The sequence below is a fragment of the Leptonotus elevatus genome, chromosome 18 (assembly GCF_054856555.1).
Source record: "Leptonotus elevatus isolate MCC_2025b chromosome 18, RoL_Lele_1.0, whole genome shotgun sequence".
Classification (NCBI taxonomy): Eukaryota; Metazoa; Chordata; class Actinopteri; order Syngnathiformes; family Syngnathidae; genus Leptonotus; species Leptonotus elevatus.
This window is the reverse complement of record NC_141256.1, coordinates 4804455-4830222: the sequence shown is the minus strand read 5'-3', so window position 1 is coordinate 4830222 and position 25768 is coordinate 4804455. Positions and strand designations below refer to the sequence as shown.

The 25768-nt window shown below is 39.7% G+C and overlaps 1 protein-coding gene across 1 annotated transcript in view; it reads right to left on the bottom strand.

The window, feature by feature from the left end:
* Window positions 1-23906, bottom strand: part of emilin1a (elastin microfibril interfacer 1a) — a 35967-nt gene extending 12061 nt beyond the window's left edge. The window contains exons 1-6 of the mRNA XM_086061630.1: window positions 23568-23906; window positions 6445-6561; window positions 2693-2868; window positions 709-808; window positions 513-621; window positions 111-281 (exon numbers count right to left, since the gene is read on the bottom strand). Coding sequence (XP_085917756.1) covers window positions 111-281; window positions 513-621; window positions 709-808; window positions 2693-2868; window positions 6445-6561; window positions 23568-23677 — 783 coding nt within the window. The 5' untranslated portion in view covers window positions 23678-23906. The remainder of the gene's footprint in view (window positions 1-110; window positions 282-512; window positions 622-708; window positions 809-2692; window positions 2869-6444; window positions 6562-23567) is intronic.
* Window positions 23907-25768: the final 1862 nt, after the last annotated feature.

Below are 25768 nucleotides of genomic sequence, written 5' to 3'. Positions count from 1 at the left end.
TGATACTGCAGCAAAGAAGCACCTGGATAAATAAGCAGGTTCTTTAAAAAAAAACACCTGATGTTAATCTGATCCTGGCATTTATTTATGTTTAGTACATCGGACTTCACCTGGCAGGCAGAGCAGGACAGAGCCACCCTTCTCTCTAGCTCTGTCAGTATTTGTGCCTTGAGTGTGTTCAGCTGGTTCCCCTGGTGTCCCCCTACAGTGGCTCCATCTAGGTCATTACCCCCTCCATTCTCTAAGTGGTTGTTAATGTTGAGCAGGGTCTCATCATGGACCTGAACAAACAAATCAAATCACATAGTTTATGCTTGCCTTGAATATTATTTGTGGGGCAAACACAATAAAGTAGTGTCCAGAAAATTTAACTTATTGTTCATTAAAGTGACATACTGTATAGCTACACTTTGTTGGCTATTTTATGAGGGGAAAAACGCAAACAATATCATTATTGGATAATATAATGCAATACACTAGACAAATATTCTATTATTATTATCATTATTTACCTGTGTTCTATTATACAGATGGTCCAGCTTTGTGTGGATGTTGTTGATCGTTTCCTTCATGTGTGGTTGGGCTGAATCAGCTGGCACAATAGCTCCATTTAGAACTGAACTATACAGGAGAAGAGTTGACATTACTTTCCTTACAAGAGGCATAACGTGGCATGAATGCATTGGATTAAAAAGCACATTCACATACAACTTCTGGTTTAGATCATGAACGGAGGTCTGTATGCTGTGGAGGTCTTTAGTAAGGCCGTTGATTGTTTCTTCCAGCTGTCTCACCTTTTCACTGTCACCTGTTTACAAGAAAAGTAAAACAGGCATAGGAGGACTGGTTACATTATACTCAAGTGCCTTTTTTTATTTGATTGACAAGTGTGCTTAGACACAGTAAAGTACATCAGCAGAATATTTGATGTTCAAAGGTCTGGACGTGAAGTGTCATTTTAGTCTTCACTAACAAAGTGACAAAAGTATTCAGTGATTCCACTGACAAAAAAAAAAATTTTCAAACAGAATTTGCTTTTCCCACTGGTCGCTGAATCAGTGGTGGCTGGTGTTTGCTGATCTCACTCTGCTTCATCTATCCTTCCTTCCTTCCTTTAGTCTTTCCTCTGGTCTCTTGAGGTCTCCCTAATCTGTTGAAATTTAGATGTTTCTGGGGTTGGTGAAAGATTCTGGTTTTGTAACTGTGGGTGGTAGGTGGTGTCTGATTGGTGCGGGATTTCACTTTGTTTCATCTTTCTTTCCTTTGATCCTTCCTCTGGTTTCCTGACAACTTCAGGACTCTGAAGTATACAGTTAAGGTGAAGGGACTGGGCTTTATAACATGTTTCAGGTGAATTCAAGAGCACAAACTTACACGGACGCACGCACACACACGCACGCATGCGCACACACACGCGCCCCAAAAAAAGAAGACATAAATATGTTCATGACTCCTTTCCCACAAAAAGAGTTTCTACTCTTCTGGTAAGACTTCCTGCAAAATTTTTGTGTCTCTTAATTATTATCCAGCCAAACCTGATTTTTACTCCCCAGATTGTTTGGTTTAGTTTTAGTACGTTCTTGTTGGGCCAGGAAGTAATTTTGGACTTGAGTTGAGATTGTGTGGTTTCGGCTGTGTACAAATGCTGTCTGGCTCAGTGTGACGGTTTCCACTGGTTTTGATATCGGTCACAGATAATGGAAAGTATTGCATCATGTCTATGCAAAACAAAAGGGTGCGTCATAAACCACAACATTAAATTTACAATTACAGCGTTTGATTACTGATTCTTCTCTTAAAGAACACTTGAACTCTTGATATGCAACATATGTACCATATGTTGTAATAAAGAAAATATCATTTCATATAGAACTTTAGTCACTTAAAATCATACTTTATTATTATTATTATTATTATGATTGTTAATTACTCATCCACTAGACATGTCTGTTTCTCTTTCGATGAATGCATATGTTGTAGCTCGGATCCTAAAAAAAAATGCAACAGATGTCATTTGCTGAACATTACTACGGTACATAAAAAAGTGAAAATGTGTAAAGATCAGTCAATCAGTTAATATAATATTACTAATAATAGGGCATGGATAAACAAGATACATGGTTGATATTTCAGTAAAATACTACACTAACATGTAATATAAAACCATCAACTTGAGGTTGTGCATATTGTCGCTGCTATGTGAAAAAGACTTATGTCCATTTTCCCCCCATTTTTTATATTTTTATGTTTTTGATATGCCTGCATTCAGTTTCATCCTAAAACATAGAAATGTAAAAAAAAAAAAGACAAAAATGGACAAAGTGTTTTTCACATAGTAGCTAAGTTAAAGCTAAAGCAGGAACTAAGCTAAATCACATGCTAGGCTAAAGCATGTGCTATGCTAAGGTACTCATGGGTGTTTGTTTATTATGTGCTCGAATAATTTGACTCTCGGTAATGACACCATTAGTAAAAACAAATGTAAAGTGTTGTACTAATATCAAGTGGGGTTTCCTTTGTCTGTTTTTTTTTCCCTTTTACAGGCTACAACCGTGGAAGCTATGATTATGTCATACTCATAATACTGTAACATATATTTTTTAAATATAGCCTATATGACCCTTACATATGTTTGCTGTCATTTGTATCGACTACTTTTTTTATTCAAGTTTGGTAGCGTGCAGCTTATTACCATTTCCACTCTGTCCGCTGCCTTGTGTGTGGCCTGTCTGTGTGACATGGGGTCGTCCACTGTTGACGGGCCCCTCGTGACAGTCCTCCCCTGAGTATCCATGGCAACATTTCCACTCCATTTCTGTCACCATCTTGTAAGCCACCTTGTACCTCGGCCTCCTGTATGTCCGGTACCTGAGAATTCAGGGAATTGACTGGTGAACAACAATAACATTGAATTTCTTTTTTACAACAAAAAAACTTGCATGTGGAAGCGTGTAGATATTGTTGGCAATGTGCTTTAATAAAGAGGAATTAGGCACGGATTCATCCATCCAATTTCATTATTCTCAAGGCGCTATGTTTTCTGGTTTTGGTCACATGACGTTTGCAATGCAAGTCCGAGGTCACTTTGACATTAGAGGGTGGTAGAGGACAAAATGGCAGCGCCCATTGCTACCCGAAAAAAGTTACGTTGCATTGAGCAAGTACCATGCAGCGGGAATGAAAATAAATGGAATTAGTTGAATTCGAACTGGTTAATTTATCACATTGTATTATTTAAAGAACTTTGACTGAAAGAAAGGTATTATTATAACAATGCTGTGACCAGAATAGGGATAGCATTTGAGTGATTAGATGCTGAAAGGTAGTATGTCACTGAGCAGCGAATTCTTGCAAGTGTTTTCGAATGTAACAAATGTTGATGTTTTGTCAGGGTTTGTTAACTCATTTGCTCCCAAAAACGCATAAAAACCTTCTATTTTTAATATTGCCATGGTCCTAAAAACGTATTTATATATATATATATATATTTTTTTTTTTATGCTAGAACATACAGAAGACTTTGATGTAGGCTCTGATCTGAAGAGGTCTCTTAAAGCAATGGTAGATAATACAAAAACGGCCAGCAGGTGGCAGCAGAGTATAAGAGATCAACCAGGGCCATGATGCAACAAGCTCTTTTCCCCAGTGTTTTCAACACATTTATGAATAATGATGAAACTTAGCTATATTCTAATACTAATTAATGCAAAACGGAAACAGATAGAAATGTACTTTTTTCCTGATGAAAGAAGAGGCTTTAATCTTTCTTTTGGTAGGTTCCATGTTTTTATACCAATAGAACACAATATTCTGTGGGCCTTGCAAAATCAGTCAAAATCCAGTAAAACCGCTGGGGAGCGAAGGGAGTTGCTTCAGTGAAAAATGGCTGGGAGTGAATGAGTTAAAGGTGGCAAATGGTTGCAAAGACATTCACCAGACATTCACAATGGTTGCAAACAGTTTTTCTTGGTTCAAAATTTTGCCAAGAAATTTCTTGGGGACGATTTAAAATGTGTGCGAGCGTAACGACTGTTTGTGAACGCCTGGCGAACGTTTTTGCAACCCTTTGCAACCTTTAACGAAGCCTGATGAAAAAACAACATTCGCTATATTCGCAAATACTCGCAAGCCTTTGCCACACAGTAAGATATTACCTTAAGGGGGTAATATCAGCAATCCATTTGGATATTTAAGGGCATGACATCACCTTGAACGATGAGATATGCCTCATGCTCATTGTTGAAAGTTTCCTGGTCCTATATTATGGGAACCGATAAGTGTTTGGGTGAAGCCAATAACAACTCACTCCACCCATATGAGCCACACATTGCGTTTGAAAGAGTTGAGAGATGACTGCTGTTACACATCGTTACTACAGGCTGAATTGGAAAAAAATAGGCGAGGTTTTTTGGCGCAGAACAGTACAAGTGTGACGACAGGTGGAACCATTCAGAGTTGTAAACATTGTCTGCTATTTTCATTCTCCAAGATATCAACTATATTTAGCCACTACGAAAACTCGATGTCTTTCTGGTAGGAGAAAGTAGAATGCTTATCTTGGCCAGTTCTCCCCCTCATTAATGTGTCACTCCAACTTGTGATTGAGGGCCATACACGTCTCAATAATGAGCCCAGAATTGGACGGAAGTCACAATTAAGGTTTACAGCAGCAACTCAGACGCATTAACGAGCCTCAACAGTAATTGTTTAGCAGGTTGCTCCCTTTTAATGCCACTTCATAGGCGGCACTCAAAAGTATTATATGCACATGGAAAATATCTTCATCTTCCAGCTCTCTGCGCTAAAAGCGTGAGAAGAAGGGATACAATGTGCTCTCAGAAGAAATATAAAAAACAGCAAGAGAGGTGGCGGGTGGAAGAACAATTATAAAAAGGACAAAAGAGGAATATTGAGATTATTTTCCAGTGTGCTAGACTAGAAGGTGATGGCGGAATGGATGAAGCCCCTGTCGGCTCCATTCTGGCCACAGCCCAGATTTAGGCAGATGATTCAGGCAGGCACAAGGATCAAGGGGCGAAACCAGTGTCCACAGCAGTATGGTTATTACTTCAATAGAACAAAAACATCACGAGAGTTTGCTGAATGTTTTCTCACTGCGTAACATCCGTATTTGGAGAACATCATCAAATCCATCCCATCTATAGTCAAATTGTTCCTCGACTGAGGACACTGGATATTCCCTGGTCAACACAGTAATGCATGTGTGGGTTTGAATACAGCACTTCATCACTGAAATCAAACCCTTGCGGTGTGAGCATGCACATAGTGACATTTTGGCAACACACCAGGATAACAAGTGAGCACCTCTCTGACCAGACTCTCTTGAAAGATGGCTCGAAAATAAAACAACGTTGAGTGAAATGAGTATCCTCAGACAGGAAGGGGTACGATGGAGCCAATAGACGGAATACAAGCCAGCGCAATAAAAGGCAGGAAGTTAATGAGGAGAAAGATATTTGTTTGAGTGTGCAGAGAAAACAGTAACACCCCTGAGGTAGAAGTAGGAATTTTCAGGAAAAATTAGCTTTTTAAAGCAGAAGTTTCAAACATATGTCCCGTGGGCCAAAACCAGCCCGCTGGGGGGTTCAATCTGGGCTGCAGCGTTAATTTAACACTATAAAGCCAAACGTATCATATATAATACAAGACATTTTGAGCCCTCTATTTCATGAGTATAATATATTTTTTTCCAATTAAAACCCTGATTTATATGATCTGACATATGCATTGCAAGGATAATCCATTAGAGGGCAGTATAGTATTTTTGAATAAATGAAACCTTTAAATAAACGTTTGTAGGGTTTATTAGATTAAACTCGATCATAATTGTCCTGAAAAACTGGAGAAAAAAAATCGAGATTGAATTTTTTGGCCATATCAGCCCTAATTTGATAGAGTTTGAAAACTGCAAACTCTTCTTTTGAGGCTCAAAAAAAGTTAACTTGTGTGTTCAAATCATACTTTTAAGATGGGAACAGTTAGATAATTTTTTTCCATAAATTCCAATGGTAAAAATTGTCATCCCGTAATGGATTGCTTGTTTGGCCCCAGAGGTTCCGTTTTGTGTGTGTGTGTGTGTCTTGTTTTTTTTACATAGTAGGGCCTACCCATTCATGTGGGGCCATTTTGCTGGGCACCACAAATTTAGACCTCTTTTTCAGGGTCAAGACTTGGTTTTAGAGTTTAGGTTTGAATTGGGTTATGGTTGAAGTTAGGGTAAGGAATAGGCAATCATTTTGTATGGTTGGGGTTAGGGAAAGGGGCTAGGAAATGCATTATGTCAATGAGATGGCCCCAGAAAGATAGTAAAACAAACCTGTGTGTGTGCGCGCGTGTGGGTGTGTGTGCATGCGTGTGCGCGCATGTGGGTGTGTGTGCGTGTGTGTGCGCGTGTGCGTGTGTACATGAGTAATAGGTACTCACGCCACTCGAGGACACTGGCCCCAGGTACAGCGTTGGTAGTCTGGTTTGATATATGTCTCCACGCCATCCTCCATCACACAGCTAACAGTGCGGGTCACCACATAAGCACACCAATTCCTATGATACCACAGAAAAAAATACACAGACTGAAGGTAATGACAAATGATGAGTGTCACCATTTACTATAAATGCAGAGTCAGGCCTGATGACAAGGCGTGTCTTTGTTTTCCAGTAAAACAAGAACAAATTGATATGAAATCACACCCATGCTTATTTTGTACATTCAAGTGGTCTACTAGTGAAAATGTCAGATCATGTCAAGACAATTTCACTAATTGAACAATCGATACCATTGTATCCCTTCCCCAAAAAACACACACATGAAAAACTAACAGTCAACAAGACGTTGAGCATATTTTGGCTTCAAATGAGATCGTATTAGTTACATTCATTGGGTGACACAAAAAAAACGGTCATCACCTAAACTTGAATAACTTTAGAAATAATAATTTATTTATATTTTTCAGATTTACCAAGAAGAATTAATGTTCTAAGAGTTTACCAAGTTTGACGTTCAAGATGCCATGGACTACTGAGGAAAAAACATTTATAGTTGAGGCATATTTTCGGCTAAAGTCTATCCACGCAGCTCAACTGCAATTCAAAGAACGGTTCGGATGTCGTGAATTTCCTGTCCACTCAATGATCTACAGATGGGTCAACAAGTTCAGAACCCATGAAACTGTGCATAACCTCAATGGTAAAGACACTAACAATCACACTCTAGACGACCAAAATCATCAAGGACACCAATAGTTTACTTAATAAATCATATTATTTTCTGCCTCGACAGCAAAAACTCCACCGTGTATAACATCGTTGTACCAATAAATCTTGTCAGAAGCACTACATTTTAATTTTCTCTTATAAGGTAGATCTCCGGGCGCTGCTCAAAGATTCGTCTGCATCATGTTGTCAGAGCCATCAACGATCAAGTGAAAGTAAAGCCCATGAGGACAAATTTGCTGCGAAATGTAAACCTAACCACTATGAGTCACAATTCACAATATTGAGATAATAAACGGTCAATACAAACAGTTAAGGTCGCTCTGTGCGAGACTCTCATGACTCCATACAGGGATCCTATCTTAAAACGCACACTGATAAGTTTTCAGCAGAAACATAACAGAAGTTGTCAGTAAAGGTGGCAACATAAAATGGCTGCCATCTGGCTTAAGCCGCAAGGGTCCTATTGACATTATATAATGCTGCATTTGAGGACGGTCAGAAATCGGATTTATTCGAGTTGGTTTTTCCCAGTTCCGATCTGAAAGCATTCGAGGCAAAAGTAAACAACCAAAATGGCGGATAGTGATAAATTGGTTTTCATTTTGGTCCTCAAAACTAATTTTGACCTCCAGCAAATTAGCCTTCTCACAATTTTGCGTCATTCATTGTTTTTATCTTATTTCATAAGCATATCATACAGTTCAGTATTTCACCGTATAATTTCATGCAGGGAGATAGCGCCATACTGTCACGTACGTTGTGTTACGTGAAGTTATGTCGAATATTTATGAATGAAGAAAGCTATCTAGTTTTATACTCGAGTAAATTGTGTTTGACCATTCACGGTCTGTGATTCCAAAACGGTCACCATTGTAGAGTGACGTCACATTGTAGTCCGTCGGTGAAGTCGGGGTACTTCCCACAACCACCCCACCCCCGACTTCGCAGGTGGAATTTCCGAGTTCAAGGGGGCGTCCCCGTACACACTTCCTGGTTTGAAGTTTTATCCATCTCAGGGGGCCATTTTGCCACTTCCTGTCGACTGAAAATGTCATTACAGTTGCTCAGGGCTCAGGTAACAACCAATCAGGGCTGATGTCATTTTTAGTCGACAGCAAGTGGCAAAATGGCTGTCAATATTAATCAGAATGCCGAATAGATATCATTAAATTGTGGCAGTGTACAACTACACCATCGACAATATGAATGTACAAAGATCCAAACTTGAAAAGAGTACTGTACTAGTTTAGGATTGCCTGGGTCATTTTAAGATTACTGGCAGATTATATTGTTAGACTCTATTCAAGTGTTGAAGATTTGCCGCTCATCACTGTAATCCACTTGCCTGTCACTTACTATTCGCTGTTTTTGTATCACATTTTAATGTCACCCTAGTCTAGCCATGGTGTTTGGAGCCAGCAATCTGCCACCTTGCTTCTGGAATAATAAGCCTTTGTTAGCCACCATAAACACAGCTGTCGCTCAATTTTGTTATCATGTTCTGTGGTTGGTTTCACTGTGTGCGTTTTGGACTTTCTTAGAGAAGGGGAAATTTCTCCATCAGGAGTTGAAATGGGACACAGACGACTGGAATCGGGAACATCTAAAATAAGACAGCTGCAATAAATCAAGTGCTCTGTCTGGTCCCTCTGTAGTTTTGGTCATAGTGATTCAGTGAGCTGCCTCTAGCAACGTATTATCCCGTATTACGGACTCAGAGGCTCAGAAGCAGAAGATAAGCATCAAGTTTGCACCGTAATCCCAGTTGATGGAGGACAGACACTGCCTTTCACATAATCATCTTTTTTTTTCCGCTCTCATATAGCAGACACATGTCTATACATTTACAGTCATACAACTTTCTCCATCTTTGGAGTGTCTAGAGAAGCACACAGTTTTCCATTGAGGTACTTTAGTGCCTCCAAATTCTCAAGAGGAGCATTTATATTTGTAAGATGACGACTAAAGGCAATTGGTGTGTCTGGCTTTGTGTGTTTTTGAGAGAGAGAGAGAGAGAGAGAGAGAGAGAGAGAGAGAGAGAGAGAGAGAGAGAGAGAGAGAGAGAGAGAGAGAGAGAGAGAGAGAGAGAGAGAACCTAGTGAATTCCCTGTGCTAGAAAGAAAGCACAGTAAGTTTGTTTACGTGCACCCGTGTATGTGCGCATGCTTGCTGTTGAACAGGTGACACCTTTGGCCTTATTCACACTCTTAGCAGAGTGAGGTCGAGCATTCCATACAGTAATCCAGTAAAGCAACATTAATGCAAAAAGCTGGAAAGAAATCGCTCTGATGAAAGTCCCTGAAAGAATCTTGGCCTCAATTCCACAAGTGTATAATGGAGGGCAGTCAGGACCTGTGAGGCCTTTTCTGTTGGCCGACAGTGTCACAAGAATTCACCATCTACATTTCCATCTACATTTTAGGTACGACCAAAATTATATCATATTTATTTAGTTCCAACAGTCTATTGTCTTTACTGTGTTGCGTTTCTCTTGGCTGCCCTTCTTCCAGTGCTGAATGTGGACTTTTTTTTTTGTCCAATCAGATTTCAGCCTCGTATGTTGCCAAGTATCTTTTTTTTTATTTATTTTTTTTTTATTCTAAAATAGCTCAGTATTGTTCATTCGGTAATGTCATCAGCACTGCACTTTTTTTTTTTTTGTATGTGGGTGAGTATGTGTATGTGTATGTGTATGTGGGTGTGTGCGTGCGTGGGTGTATTCGTTAGTTCACACACACACACGCACGCACGCACACACGCACACACGCACATACACATACTCACCCACATACAAAAAGAAAAAAGAGCAATGATGATGACATTACCGAATGAACAATACTGATCTCTTTAAAAAAAATAATAATAATAATAAACAAAAAAAATTAATAAAACTATAATAAAAAAATCCCATACCGTTCACCTAAACCGAACACCGCCGTCAGGAGACCTGAGGGGACCAAAGAAAAAAAGGAAAGTGAAATCCAGCACCGGCCAGACACCACCCACCGGGCCACCAACCACAATTCTTCACCAACCCCAGAAACATCTAAATTCCAACAAATCCAAAAAATCAGGGAGACCTCAAGAGACCAAAGGAGAGACTGAGGAAAGGAAGGAAGGACAAACGAAGCAGAGTGAGATCCACAGACACCAGCCTCCACCGATTCAATGACCTGAGGAAGAAGCAGATTGCGTCTGAGTTTCGATAGATGCTGGTGTGGTGGATCTGGCATGCATGAAAATCTCCACCAAAGAGGGGAGCCGTCGACCCCTGCCAGGACAGAGCAAGCGCAACACCTCAGGGCCCCCCAGGCCGCGGCAGCGCCAAAGGACGACCCCCGGGCCCCGCCAGGGCCACCGGCCGGAGAGCAAACCCAGGAACAGGAGCGCCCCCCCACCCCAACACGGCCCGCGCCCCCAACCCAACGCAGCAGGACGGGGCACTGCAGGCCCGCCAGGCACCCCACCGGTCCACAAGCCCCGCTCCCCCCACGACCCTCCCGCCCCCCATCCACCCCAACCCAGCCCCAGCCGCCCCCAAGCCCCCAGACACCCCCCCACCCCGCGGGCACAACACCAATGCCCACCCACCCCCCCGGCCCCCGGAGCGCCGAGACCCGGGCCAAGGATGAAGCCCCCGGTCCAGGGGAGGGGAAGGAAGGCGTACAGGGGAAGGGGAAGGGAGGGGGGAAGGGGACGACAAGAAGGGCAAGGGGCAGCGGCAGGGCCGCAGAGAGAGGGGTGAGGAGGTAGAGGCAGCAAGGGGGAGGAAGGGGGAGGGGAGAGGGAACCACAGGGCACCCCCGGCGGCCCACAACCGCGTCACCGGGCCCAGAGCGACGGACCGCGCCGTTGCCAAGTATCTAATAGTCTACCCAGGGCCTTCAGACTCAATTATGCAGGCCAATACAACTTAAAGTGGTAGTCAACCTCAAACATTTCTTGACAATATGTTATATGTGACCTCACTAATTTAAACATGACATTCTGATTAAGAAGTAAATTTGTGGAATATGAGTTATGAGCAAAATCCAGCTGTTTTTATCAATCTCAGGGGCCGGCCATTTTGCCACTTGCTGTTGACTAAAGATGACATCACAGTTGCTCAGGCAACGGCCACTCACAGCTCACCTGTTTTCTGAAGTTGAGCTGTGATTGGTTGTTACCCGAGACCTGAGCAACAGTGATGTCATCTTTAGTCGATAGCAAGTGGCAAAATGGCCGCCCCCTAAAATGGATACAAAACCATAGACTAATGCTGCATTTGAGGATGGTCGGATGGCCCCCTGAGATGGATAAAAACGGATGGATTTTGCTGCTTAACTCATATTCCACTCACGCAACATTAACCAGAATACCATATTTAGACTAGTGGTGTTGCAATCAACTATACTATTGTTTAAAAAAACGATTTGGGTTGTCTTCCCCTTTTAACTCATTTGCTCCCCCCAAAAAACACATGTTATATTTCAAATATTGCCATGGTCCCTTTTTTATGTTTTTTTACGCTAGAGCATACAGAAGGCTTTGATCCAAAGCCTCTGACCTGAAGAGGAAGCTTAAAGCAATAGTAGTTACTACAAAAAACGGCCAGCAGGTGGCAGCAGAGTATAAGAGATTGACCATGCTGCAACAAGCTCTTTTTGTCAGTGTTTTGTGAATATTGATGTAATTTAGATTTATATTCTAATACTAATTAATGCAAAACGGAAACAGATAGAAATTTACTTTTTTCCAGATGAAAGAAGAGGCTTTAATCGTTCTTTTGGTAGGTTCCATGTTTTTATAGCAATAGAGCACAATGTTATCTGGGCCTTGCAAAAATCTGTCAAAATCCAGTAAAACGAAGGGGGTTGCTTCAGTGAAAATGGCTGCGAGTGAATGGGTTAATGATTAGCAATCTTTAATCAATCAAGGCCTATGCAACTATTAGCAATCTTTACCCAATCAGATTTCAAATTGATCCTTAAAGCACCAGAGCGCTGTTCCTTGATGACATCAGCATTTTCCCATCCTCTAATTGGATGGTCAGGGCAAAACTTGTTACAAGCAACTTGGACTGCAAAAAAAGTATGTGATCTACACATATCAATACATGTAATAAGCATTTCTGTTGAGTAAACTGAATTATATTTATATGTGTTGGTTTAGCATGTCATACAGAAAGTAACATTTAGCAATAGAAAAATGTATTACATAGAAATCATTTTGTTATTCACAAGTACTCAAATAAATCATGAATTGGACTTTTTTGTTGGGGGGGATTGGGGAGAGAAAGGGTGTGGTTGTGTGCGTGCTTGTTTGTGTGGATGTGTGTGTCGCCCATGAATGGCATATTCAGCAGCTAATCTCCTTGTTTCCTTTACCGCCTCAGCCTAACAGGAAATGATTGCCCACAAATAAGTGTGCATTTGCAGGATGCAAATACTGTATTTGTTTACAAGTACAGTGCCGTCTACTATAGGGACGTTTTAGAAAATTAGTGAACAACAGTAAAAGGATAGACTCTTCTTGGGAACAGTGCATGTGGATTTGCACAAAAACACAGATACAAGGAGGTATTTATTATTAGTCAGTATGGTATCAATGGAAAAGGCCACCATCCGTAACCATGAAGGTGTCAACCTTCTGTTCGTCATCCTCGATGAAACAGAAACTACATATTTGACAGCCAAACAAAAATAAACACAGCGCTCCCTGATTTTTCTGTTTTTCAACCCCTTTGTTAACATTTCAGCCTTAGGGGAGGTCTGCACTCCACTGAGTGACATTATAGTTATATGTGACCATTATAGAATTGCTAAAATAACAAATAATGGTGGCAATATTTTTTTTTTAAGTTTACTATACAACTGTGGTCCCCAACCACCAGTTCTTGGCTTGTAATGGACCACACAGATATATGTAAGGAAATACTATTTTGTTTTTGTACTGGAGCATAATTTACACTTGGAAGAGAGTAAAATAAAATGTTTCTTCTTCTTCTTCTTCTTCTTTTTATAAGTCATTCAAGGGTTGAGGATCAAACCCACAACTTCAAGTTGGGAGACAGAATATATGACATAGCATGTCAGCTGGAATTTTTGTAACTCCAAGACCAAAAACAATGTTTGTGGTCTCCTCTTGGATATAAACAAACAGTAGGAATGACAAAGCTCAGGTGGTAGCTGAAGGTTGTGAGTTTGTTCCTCAACCCTTGACTGACTTTTATAATTTTTTCAATTCTTTATTTTACTCTCTTCCAAGTATTTTTTTTTCCTAAAACTGAGTCTATTTGGTACTACTCTAAATAGAGTCAAATTTACTCTACAGAATTTACTGCTTTCTTTTCAGGGTTATTCTACCCAAAATGCGTATCTGGCGGTAAAGTGCGTAAATGACAGGTTTGATTTGACCGGAGAATGCGCAAACTTTTAATTAGACACTAAGAATATTCACACCTAGGTACAAATTAAAGTCTTCCCTCCTTTTGCATTCAAACAGCTCAATTACCACTTGTGCAGACATTGATCTGTGAAATGTCTCTCAGACAGACATCTTATTTCTATTCACAGGGTCAGAACTCTGCACAAATCGAACAATTGCACCTGTCTGAGTATCCATAAAATCCACCTCCTTGTTAAACAGCAGCCGGGCACTATGACTGAGCACACCATGGCGCAGTCACGGTCTGACAATTCAACCCACACACAACGCTCCATCTGCATGGAGAATTGTGGGTCAAGCCGGAATGTTCAGTGACAACAGAGACAGAGGGCAAGTGGGAGCGTAGATGAAATGGAAAAAAATGGAGGAATGAGGCTTAATACTTAAACAAAGAAATCACTAAGCGGTCCCTTTTGTTAGGAGATCTTTCATTTGCCTTCAAGGGACGGCTTTGACAGCAACTTCAATAAGCTCCTCGAGACCCTTCCCAAAGAGGTGTGCCTCCATGTTAGAACTCTGACCCCGGGTCAAGCTTCCCTCCAGTGTCGTTGTAAAGGTATATCACTATACACACAGACATATACACTTGAGGGCACTCACTCGTGCTTGAACGATTGCATGCGGGCGAACATAATGGCGGAACACACATTCTTCCGATGTGACTGTGGTTTAAGCGTGCACACACACACACAAACACACAGACACACAGGTTTGTTTTACTATCTTTGTGGGGCCATCTCATTGACATAATGAATTTCCTAGCCCTTTCCCCTTACCCCAACCCTCTAAAATTATTGCCTACCCCTATTCCTTACCCTAACCTCAACCATAACCCAATTCAAACCTAAACTCTAAAACCAAGTCTTGACCCTCAAAAAGAGGTCTAAACTTGTGGGGCCCAGCAAAATGGCCCCACATGGACGGGTGGGCCTCACAACTCTGTGAAATCCCAGAATTTTGGCCCCACTATGTAACAAAACAAGAACACGCACACACACATTTGGACTTGCTCCAAAATGTAGGGACAGCATGACTGTGTAAACTTCTCTTTGATTGTTTAGCCTGGCAGTCACAAAGATATACAGAGACGATCCATGATACTGCCATTTGCTTTAGCATTAGCCACACATTGGGACATCTGGGGGTGCTTTAAGTTTTGACCATTTATGGAAAAACGTGTATAAATACTCGTTTTTGTTGTGCCTTAACAAGGGCTGAGGCAACATTGTTGCGGAAGTGCCACAGAGGTAAGAGACAAAACATGTACGATGTTTACTTTCATCTGTTAGACCAGTGGTTCTTAACCTTGGTTGGATTGAACCCCAAGGGGTTCGAGAGTCAATCTTAGGGGTTCGGCGGCTGTCAAGACACACACCTGACTCAAATGTTTCGTGATGATACACCCCACTTGGCCACCATTGGCTGCAGGTGATCACAAATTTGGTGCACTCAGTAGTTGACTTGTGGCTGTTGTGATGGTAGGTCGTGTGATTTCTTTATAATTGTAATCCCTTCATACTAAGTATGTTGAGGTGCAATATGAATTCACATGTATAACGGAAAAGGGCTACTCTCCCTGTTCATTTTGTACATCAGTAAACTCTATACTTAAATCTTGAATTTGGGGAAAACAACATATTATTAATCAATAAAGAAGGGTTTGATGAATGTGCGTAGGAAACTGGTGGGGTTCAACATCTCCAACAACTTTGTTAGACGAAGGTGTGAACCGTGAAGCTAAGCTAGCTATGTTAGCTTGACAGTTTAGCTCATCAATTGCTGGTCACATATTAACTCAACTATACATTTTCATAGTTGTAAGTTGTTCTTTTATTTTTTATGGAAGTAAATGTACTTTTTTTTGTGTTCTTTTAATAATTAGAGACATGAATGTTGTTGTTTTTTGTGTCATGATAATACTTTGTACTCAATACATTTTCAAAACAGAGGGTAGTTACTCGTTACTTTAGTTGTACATGCATGACAACAATTAAAAAAGGGATTAAACCACCTGGCGCAAACGCTGCCGTCAATGTTCCTGGCTCGGCCAATCATATGAAGCGCTTTACACGGTCCCCACAATCCATCCCCGCTTGTGATGGCCTCTATTTCAAACTATGAGATGACGCGAGAAGACGCGATTCTTCCCTGTTGGTCTGAATGTAGCGTAGCTCCCGGAGTGTCGACGTTGTCAACATTATTGACTCGCCTCAGAAGGAGCTAACAATTCAACTGACCCATGGCCTTACCTGCGGGAAGTTCAAATTGGTCAGCTCGAAGAACGATTCATGGCAAATGCATTGTGTCCTGTGTAAACCTAAAGTCTACGAGCTAGCCGACTACAAAGAATTCCCCTTTCGTTATAGCTTGGCCCTGGGTAGCCCCTTCAGACTCACATTTTTTCTACTGGCCAAAATGTATTTATTTCTTTTTTTATTGCTGATTTTGACTCTTTTCCCACATAAGAACAACTTGGAAATGTTTTTTGGGGGTTATCGCGTGTCTTTAGTTGTTATAGTGGACGGCAGGATAATATGGCTGTAAAGTATTATTAACTGATAAGCTTATATGCAACATTTTTAACATGAACATCATGCAAATCAACATGTGATTGTAATTGGTTATGTAAGAATCCAAATCATGAACCAGAAGTGTTGAGTCTGTTCATATTATTCAAATCATGCGTTTTATTGGTTTAGACACGCGATGATGTCATGTCCATTACAACCATCAATAGGTCTGAAGGGGTTAATGACAAGCACTTGTGATATTTTTTTACTGCTCTAAATGGCATTCTTGGTTGATTAATTTCCATTGCATCTTTAAACCAAGGGCACCATATAGAGAAGTAAAAAAAAATGTTGCAAGGGCTTCATGAGGCGATTTAGTCATTTTTTAAAGGTTTGTAAAGTGATGATCTTTTAAATGTAATGGTCTTCAAATTAAATGACATGAGGAAAAAACATACGGTAAAAATACTTTTTACTTTTACTCGTGAAGTACATTTTTGAGCCTGTACTTTTTAACTTTTACTTGAGTAAGTATTTTTACTTTTACCAAAGTTTTTTATACAAGTAATTGTACTTTTACTCAAGTACAGAATGTCAGCACTTTTCCCATCTTTGCCTCTGGAATAGTTTATGATTCCTCCGATATAAATTGTTACTTGATTTGACTTGCTTGCGATTTGGTGGTGACTCGTCTTAAGTTAATTCAACCCCACACACACACACACACACACACACACACACACACACACACACACACACACACACTACTCCCACCTTTGCGTTCACGCAATGTAAAGGTAATCCAATCAACAAGGTCCAAATTGCTGTGAATTGTGGAAGCTACTTTATGCTAATTCATTTGCAGTAGCTGGGGCTGCAATGGATCTTTCCCCCCACATTATTACTCAAATATAAGTAGATTTGCCAACTGACCTAATTTGCAGAAAATCAAACAGACTACATTTGGATACTTTCCAAGGTTTGGCCAAGAACAGGAAAATCCGATTATACTCAAATTGCCTGGTAAGATTGCGGTGCCTCCTGGTATGCTGTCCCTCTTGTACCGGTGAGTAAAATAGCACTCTGCATTGCACTGTGCTATTTATAGGTTGAGATTTAGAGACCAAAGCACTGATGCATCCAATAGTGAAGACTTACGATGCATTACACTACTCACAGGGCAATTTATTAGGCACACCTGTAGAATCAATTGACAGTCAATTCATGAGCTGTATCAAATATTTAAGTTTATATCATTTATATAGGTGTACAACCCATTAACTTGAGAGGCGGGTCTATCCTGGACTGAAAATCTGTACGATTGTTGTTGATTATTGTCTGGGATGATATGACTGCTCCTTACTGGCCTCTGGTGGTGCTCACATTTTTTAATTTTGCGTGTGAGCCCATGAACTAGGGCCTCTTGCAGCTGGATTCCAACAGCCCCGCAACTCCACCCACACACTTCATCACTATGACACTGACAAGAAGATGTCCTCCTGTCAGACGCCTGCTGGACGTCTTCACTTTATTCAAGCACCTTTAGCACTTACAGCCTACTAGACACATCTGTCAAAACACAACATTTGAGTTCAAGCAGATGTCAGAGGGTCAACCTGCATTGCATTCTTCTCCCTCATCTTAGTTTGCTTGTGGTGCATTTAGTTTAGAGGGACTCAGCTATGCAGACCCCTCATGTCTCGTCCTTTCTACTGGCTTCACTTCTGTCTAGGCTTTTCTGTCTCTTCCTTTTATTACTTTTCCAACATCATGCCTGTTTGTCTTCTACAAAATATTTTCCGTACACCCCTCTTCTTCTTTTGGTCCTCTCATGCCTTCTGCTTCTACTTGGACTTGTGTATTCTGACTCACTCAGAATCAATGTTTATTTCGGCTTTGCTCATCTCTCTAGCGTCTCTATTTTGCTGTTCCATTTTCTTGGCCGTGTGCTAAACGCAAACCACAGAAATACAATCTTTCTGATTTGATCGATTTCAACTTTTCTTCCTAAATATGATAAAGGTTAGCTATTTTGCATTGTGAGCTCTGTCCAAACCATTAGACCGCAATTGGAATTTATCACAAAGCGGCTAAGTATTTTTACAATCACAAAATTAGGATTGGGCATTTGTCAACATTTTCTTGCCTTGATTGATTGCGGGAAAAGGCAGCAGTGTTTTTCTCTGGGTGCTAATGTTTCCTATGACAGTCCAAAAACCTTTATGTTGGGTTAATTAAATAATTTCAAATGTCCATAGATGTGAATGTAAGTGTGACTGGTAATTTGTCTTCATTGCTCTGCAATGGACTGGCAACGAGTGCAGGGTGTACCCCAACTCTTGCCTAAGATCAGCTGGGATAGGCTTGAGCTACCCACAACACTATTACGAACAAATGGCATAGAAAATAAATGATTGGATCTGTTGTGTGGAAAAGCACTGACTAGACATGAGCCGATTATCGGTTTGATGGTTAACAATGGTTATAAAAGGTCATTGTTTCAATATTAATAACTGTTAAGCCTGTAACTGGTAATGAGCTCTTCTTTTCTTTTTTGAGGGGACATCTAAGCAGAACACATTATGACAAGCTAACTTGAGGAGTTGAGTAAACGAGCCGCCTCTATAAAGTTAATTGCCTCCAATTAACTTTTTGTTCTGACTTCTCTGGAGCAGAGAGCAGTTACACAAAGAGGAGGAGGAGGAGGAGAGAGGGAGGGAGGGAGCAAGACGACAGAAATTGGGTTTCCATCCAATTGTTTAAAAAATGTTAAGCAAATTTACTGCAAATGCGCAAAACGCCATCTCTTCTTCTTTTGCGAATATTGAGAGGTGACTCCGCCGCTGTAGGTGGCGGTATACACCATAGAGATGTGATCCACCAGTAATTTAAAAGAAGAAGACCAGGAAGTGACGTCACACTCTAAAAACATTTGGGTCAGAAGTAGCCCAATTATGGATCAAAAATGGACCAATCCACTTTATGGGTCAATTTGACCCAACTTTTTGGGTTGTTTTATACAAAATGACCCGATTTTTTGACCCAAGTAAAGGATATGACCAATATTTATGCGTTGTTTTACACTAAAAGACACATTTCTTGACTCAAAGTTGGGTCTAATTTAGCCAAGTAGAGGATCGGTCCATTTTTGACCAATAGTTGGGTTATTTTTGACCCAACTGTTTTTGGAATGCACGATGCGATGACGTCGTATGAGTTTGCTCTTGTAATTTTGTAATTATTGATAAACCGCAGCGTTTCTTTGCTGTTTACCATCTAAAATAGCATTAATTCTTTGCTTCTTTAATTCCAAAAATATTTCAGTTTCGTCCTCCCCCCAAACATACCTTTACTTTATTGTCCGCCATTGCTTTGTGACTACAAACATACGTATGACGTAATATCCGGTCAAAACGTACGATGTCTTGCCAACGGTTATTCGCAAAACATGTTTCCAGAGCCAAAATTAGCATTTTCTTTTTTTCGATACGCTTCAAAATCCACCCCCTCTCCAAGCGTAAAAAAGTTGGTTTTTTTTGCGAATTTTGGGCCTTTTTTTTAATTTCTAGCAATTCCATTTATTTTATTTTCGCATTTCTTGAAAATTAAAATAAAAAAGGGTTGGATGGAGATCCCACTATAGATACAGCAAACACGTTGCCGTTGCAGTGCATTGCCCTAAAAATAAATACATAAATAAATAAATAAATAAATAAATAAATAAATAAATAAATAAATAAATAAATAAATAAATAAATAAAATGCCAATGGGCACTAGTTAGCCCCAAGGGCAACAAGGGTTGGTTCTAATAAAAAAGCTCACCAGCTATGGGACACTGCTACAAAGAGGAATTCAAACAGAAGAAGAATGCTGAAATGTATTGATTTATTAATTTCAATAACATGGTACATACACATTCCTTCTGTACCAACCAAACATTCTATATTTTGTTTAAAAATAAAATCTATTGTGTTCGACCCGAATGTCTCAAAAATAAAAGGTCATGTTATAGCTGTAAATTTAATATTGTGATACCGTAATACTTTTGTTCACGGTTATCCCATCAGAATATCGACCCATGCCTTATACCGACCATGACACAAATAGTTTTGGGCCCACTCAATAATACCGCCCCTAGTCCAAGATTAACGGCATCAACAGATGGATGAATGAATGGACTATGTGGAAAATTAACAACAAACTAATCAATTACCTGTTATTTTTTTAATGGCATTTTTCACTCAGGAGAATCTTTCTCATAATGAACCCTTTCAGATCATCATACCTATCGACATGCATAAACACAACCACTGAAAAGTTTCATCTGAAATCCACCTGAAATAAACATTTTGCAATTGTGAAAGTGATCTTGGTTGTAGTCGAGAACCCACACAAGCATAGGTTCCACCAAAGAGGCCATCCAACCATGTAACATCACTCAATAAGTCCAAACAGCAGACTCCTGCGATGTGCAGAGAGAAACCTAATAGAAGCTCATATTGCGGGAGCTCAACCTCCAGAAGCTTTGCTTGTACAGCCACACACACGTATACACGCACAAAGTGCAAACATATGGTAAGCATGAAGGCAGCTGTGCACCACATGTAGTTCTGTAAGCTGTCAGTCATTTTGTTGTGGTGGGAGCATACGTTTTATTATCAAATACGCACACGTGCATATACTTAGAATGCAGCATAATCCTTGACTGCCTCAGCTAAAAGTAATCAAGCCATTCATTCATTTACAGACACAACATGCACACGTCCCAAAACTTCATGTCCTGTCTTCACACAGAGCCACTACTGGGCGGCAACAGCAAAACAAAAAGCATACAAGTGAGCTTAATGACATTCCACAAACAGGGATGTGGGAGCCATTACAAAATTGTGCCCGCGTAATTTAAACTGGAACTGTTGAGAGAAACATTGAGCGGTGCTGTTACAGATACAGTGGAAGCTCATTATAAAAATATGTGGGATAGAAAAGGGTGACTTGCGCTGTTGTGGGCTTGAACACAGCTGAGTCCATTCACTGCCAATCAAAGCAGCTACTCTCATTCAGTAGATATGTGCCACACTCACATCTATCTTACAGATTTATGTTATGTATTCCTATCACCAAACGTTTCTTCATTTTTCATTTCAGTGGCTTTGGACTTAAAGTTTCTGTGACCCTGCATTTCATCAACCTCCCCTGAGAACACACATCAACTTCTTGTCAAATGATATTCACCAGAATGATACATTTCTAGCAGGAAGGCCAGTTGAGCACTTTGCTGACCCCTGAAAACACTGTGGTCATACAACAGAGGCGGTTCAGTAATAGGAGTCCTATAAAACGGCTCCCTGGATCATTCACCCCTGAGCATTATCCATCCATCCATTTTCTATCTGTCCAGTTTCACAAGCAAAATGGACTACATACTGGACAGGTCATCCATCAGTCGCAGGTTACATATCGAGACTGACTATTCACTCTCATATTCACACCGTCAGGCTAATGCAACACTACAGCATTAGTGACTCTCATGAGCATTTGGGTATATAAAAAAAATTATCTCATCAATTTGCCTTTTTATACCACAGAGGCAGACTGGTAAGCACTGCACACAACAGCAGATCCGTGTTTGAATTTTACCTTGGAGTTGGTAAAGTACATATTCCCTGTACTTGTGTGTATTCGCTCTTGGTACTCAATCCAAAAATGTACAAAGTATGGTAGTTACATTTGAAGACTACTCTCCAGATCCCTGCAACCATTAACAAGATAAGCGGTATAAAAAAAGTGTTATTTGTCAGCCATGGAAATGAATGATATAGAGATCTGTCCCGCCTTTCACCTTTAGTTAGCAGGGTTAGACTCCAGCTTGCCCATAGTCTCGAAAAGGATATCACAACGGATGGAGAGATGGCTGGATTGATGGATGGATAGATTTCCTGAGAAACTCAGGATTTATGCCATATTTCTTTCTACAAGACACAATCTGGTATGTTTTAAGACTATGAACTCATTCAATATCTACACTATGTTGTATGTAATATAAATGAACAACAACCACAGCTGTAACAAACTTAATTATGAAAAGACAATAAGTAAAATAGAGGTGCAATGATTAATTGATAACTTATCAATCATTAAATTAATAATCTTTTTTGATAACCGATTACTAAATTAGAGCCCTTATTAAACTTAAAATAGTCCAAATCTTCAGAATTTCAGCCTCTCAACAGTAACTATGCATTAAAGCAGACTGATTAGGCTTGTGTTTTCAGAATAAGACTTCTGCTTTTACTTTGGAAAACAATAGTCAACATTTTGCCAATTTTTGGACTGATGTTACGGACCAAACCTGTCACTGAATCATAATAATTTCACATTTGTGTATTTTCTGCACTGCAAATTTGAAATAATGTCCTGGTTTTGAATAATAGATGGAAATTAAAACAGTTGTTTTTAAATCTGATTAATCCATTAAATGACAAAATAATTGACAGACTGGAATTTAGCATTCAGGAGGTGCAACGTTTTGTTCTCTCATGTTGCACGTGTTGTGTGAAGATGTTAGTAGATGAAAAAGAAGAGCAAGCTTTGAGTCTCAAAGGACCAAAACGTTGCCAAAATTTATTGTTGTTTTTGTAGATGAGGATGCCTATATTTATTTATTTATTTATGTATTTATTTATTTTCAAAGATGTCTGAGAGGACCAGGACGCTTAAAATTGTAATTTCACGATCACAGCATGCATCATGTCACTCATGTTTGCTACAAACTGAATATGAAAGTAAACAAGCAACTGTAGTTTTCTAACAGGCAACAGTTTGTGTAATCACTCTAACACATGGGTCACAAATGTAAACTAACAAACATACTATAATTTTATCATGTTTTTATTAACACGACCACAAAGGTAAATTAAATAATCGTATATTTGTTACTAATACTTTCTTATTTAGCTCATTGATTTCCAACCGCAGTTCCACGACAGAATAATAATGTACTATGAGTGTGCCAGGAGAAATTATCCAGTTTTACTTAATTGGTCGAAAGCTTATTACTTATTTACGTGAAATAGTGTTTCTTTGTTCATATATCTATGACTGTCATTTATAGTAACAGGAAGAACAATTAAATGCTCTTCCACAAGATGGCAGAAGGTGGAATTAACCTGGGGTTGGGGATCCACCTGTTGCCATTCGTACAACTTTTTTTTTTAAACAATGTCCATCAGAAATTTGTCACGATGATGAAGATGAAGATAACGATGAAAATACATACATACATACTAGCTTTTGAATAAATTAATAATGTTGTAGGTAAACCCGAGTGAAGCCAGCACGCGCCTTAGTACAACTCAAAATTATTTTAGGGTACAAACATAGCATGCGTGTGATCCTACCTGTGTCTACTAGCCGCCCTCTGACCACTGAGGACCCCGGGCTCCGCGTATCCGAGCCCCCAAGACAGCCGGGCCAAGGCGAGGGTGAGCAGGTAAAACAACGTCTCCATCCTCGAGTCCAGTGTAGCAGCCTGTCAGCCTTCGTTGTAAAATGAATCCAACAAAGACGAAAAAACAAAAACAAAACCTCTCTGTCGTTATCGACAGCTGTATAAAAATGACGTCATAAGATGAGAAGCCCCTCCGAGGACAGTCAAGTGCATTCTTTTTTTACTTCTAACTGTTGGCTTAATAGATGGAAGTGTAGTAGTGTGACTACTCCTCCTCAGGCGCCGGGAAACTAGAGGAAACTTTCATGCGTCATCTCTCTCTCTCTCTCTCTCTCTGTCTCTCTCTCTCTCTCTCTCTCTCTCTCTCTCTCTCTCTCTCTCTCTCTCTCTCTCTCTCTCTCTCTGTCGCGCGCTCTCTCTCTCTCCGTCACGTGTGTTTTTTTACTTGCAGTCAGTTTCGTTAGCATCATCACCTTGTATAAAATGTTGCTAAAAATAGGTGAATCTGTATCCAAAACAAACTCCCTTTCCACCAACAGAATAATAATGAATTTATGCTAGAAACAAACACCAGAAACACTAACACAGTTGTATTTTGTTTGGCTATTTTCTTAAGCCCCCCAGCTCCTAGCATACTCCTTGCCAGCTACTACAAGTCATTATGTCTCACTCATTCACCATAACTGTTATTTCAAGTGTTTATGCAATTTATTTCTGTATACTTCATTGACATTGGATTATTTTTCTTTTCTGTCCACGGAGAGACCCCCGCAGTCCACCTAGTGATTACCACTACATTTGCTAACAAGCTAAAATGTTCATTCAGTTGTAATAGAAAATAAATAAATAACAACAAAAACATTACAGATGTGTCTATACATTTTAGTACATTGATATTGGGAGTTACACAGTGTAGTCTTGTTACCGTATGTACCTCCCACAACACTATAGTGAGTAATAAAATGATACTGTATATTTGTATTATTTAAAAAATACCATTGACAAAAAGAATGTGGAATATCATCAAACAAATGTACAGTAAATATAAGACAAAGCTAACCCAATAGCTAAACATAAAATGCGGTGATTTTGTTTATCAAGTGATTTTTTTTGTTTTTAAATCCCAGCGCCAACAAGATCACAAAGAAAGCCAGGATAACATCTAATGCTGTAGTCAGACTAAAGGTGAGCTGTTTCTTGTAGCGTGTTTCCATATATGTAATTTAGTAATTAATTAATGCAGTTTGCGCGGTCACACGAAACAAATTTCACCTTTTTATGGTATTTCGTCACCAACAGCCAATCGGCTTCGAAAATGTACTTACTACATCACAAGCAGCACAAGCACAAACACACACAGCGTGGTGAAATAAAATCAATGTAGGATAATATAATTGTGGTTTGTGGAACCGAGAGGGATATGAGACAGCCGGCTCCCAATACCGGCTGGGACTGAGCCAAAAAGGAGCAGGCTGGGAGAATAGGGAGCGAGGAAGTTGACGCATCTGGTGAGTGTATTGACTTGCTGTTGAACTGTCAATCAAGATAGCATTTAGCAGCCAAAGTGCCCAACCATTGGTCACCAGGATGAGAAACGTTCTTGTTTGAATGAGAAACATTGTCATTAGATTGAGAAGCATCTTTACCTGCCAGCGGTAGCTTATTTCGCACACTACACGTGGAAAAAAATAATAAGAATTTGAGAAGTGGGTGAATATCTATATATGCACATACAGGCTAATATTTAAACAGATTCTGGTGTCACCATTTACAGAGGTTAACTTATTTTTATAGTTTTATAGTGACTATTACAAATGTTATAAAGTATGCTAGGCCCATCTATGACACAATGTATATTCATAGATATTATTTTTGTTTGTCATTGAAAAATATTTTTGTGATGGTTTTACGTAGTGATAGACCGATGTGTTTTTTTCAAGGCCGAGGCCGATAACCAATATTTCAAGCCGATATTCATTTCCAGTAAAATAAAATATTTGCGTCATTTTTTTAAGTAACTTTTGTTGAAATGCCATTAAGCATGTTTGTTAAAACAACTTTTCAAATTTCACACACTTTGAAGGTTTTTCTTTTCATTTAAAAAATATAAAGAATAGACAGCTTTGTTTAAAAAATATTTTTTTTAAATTG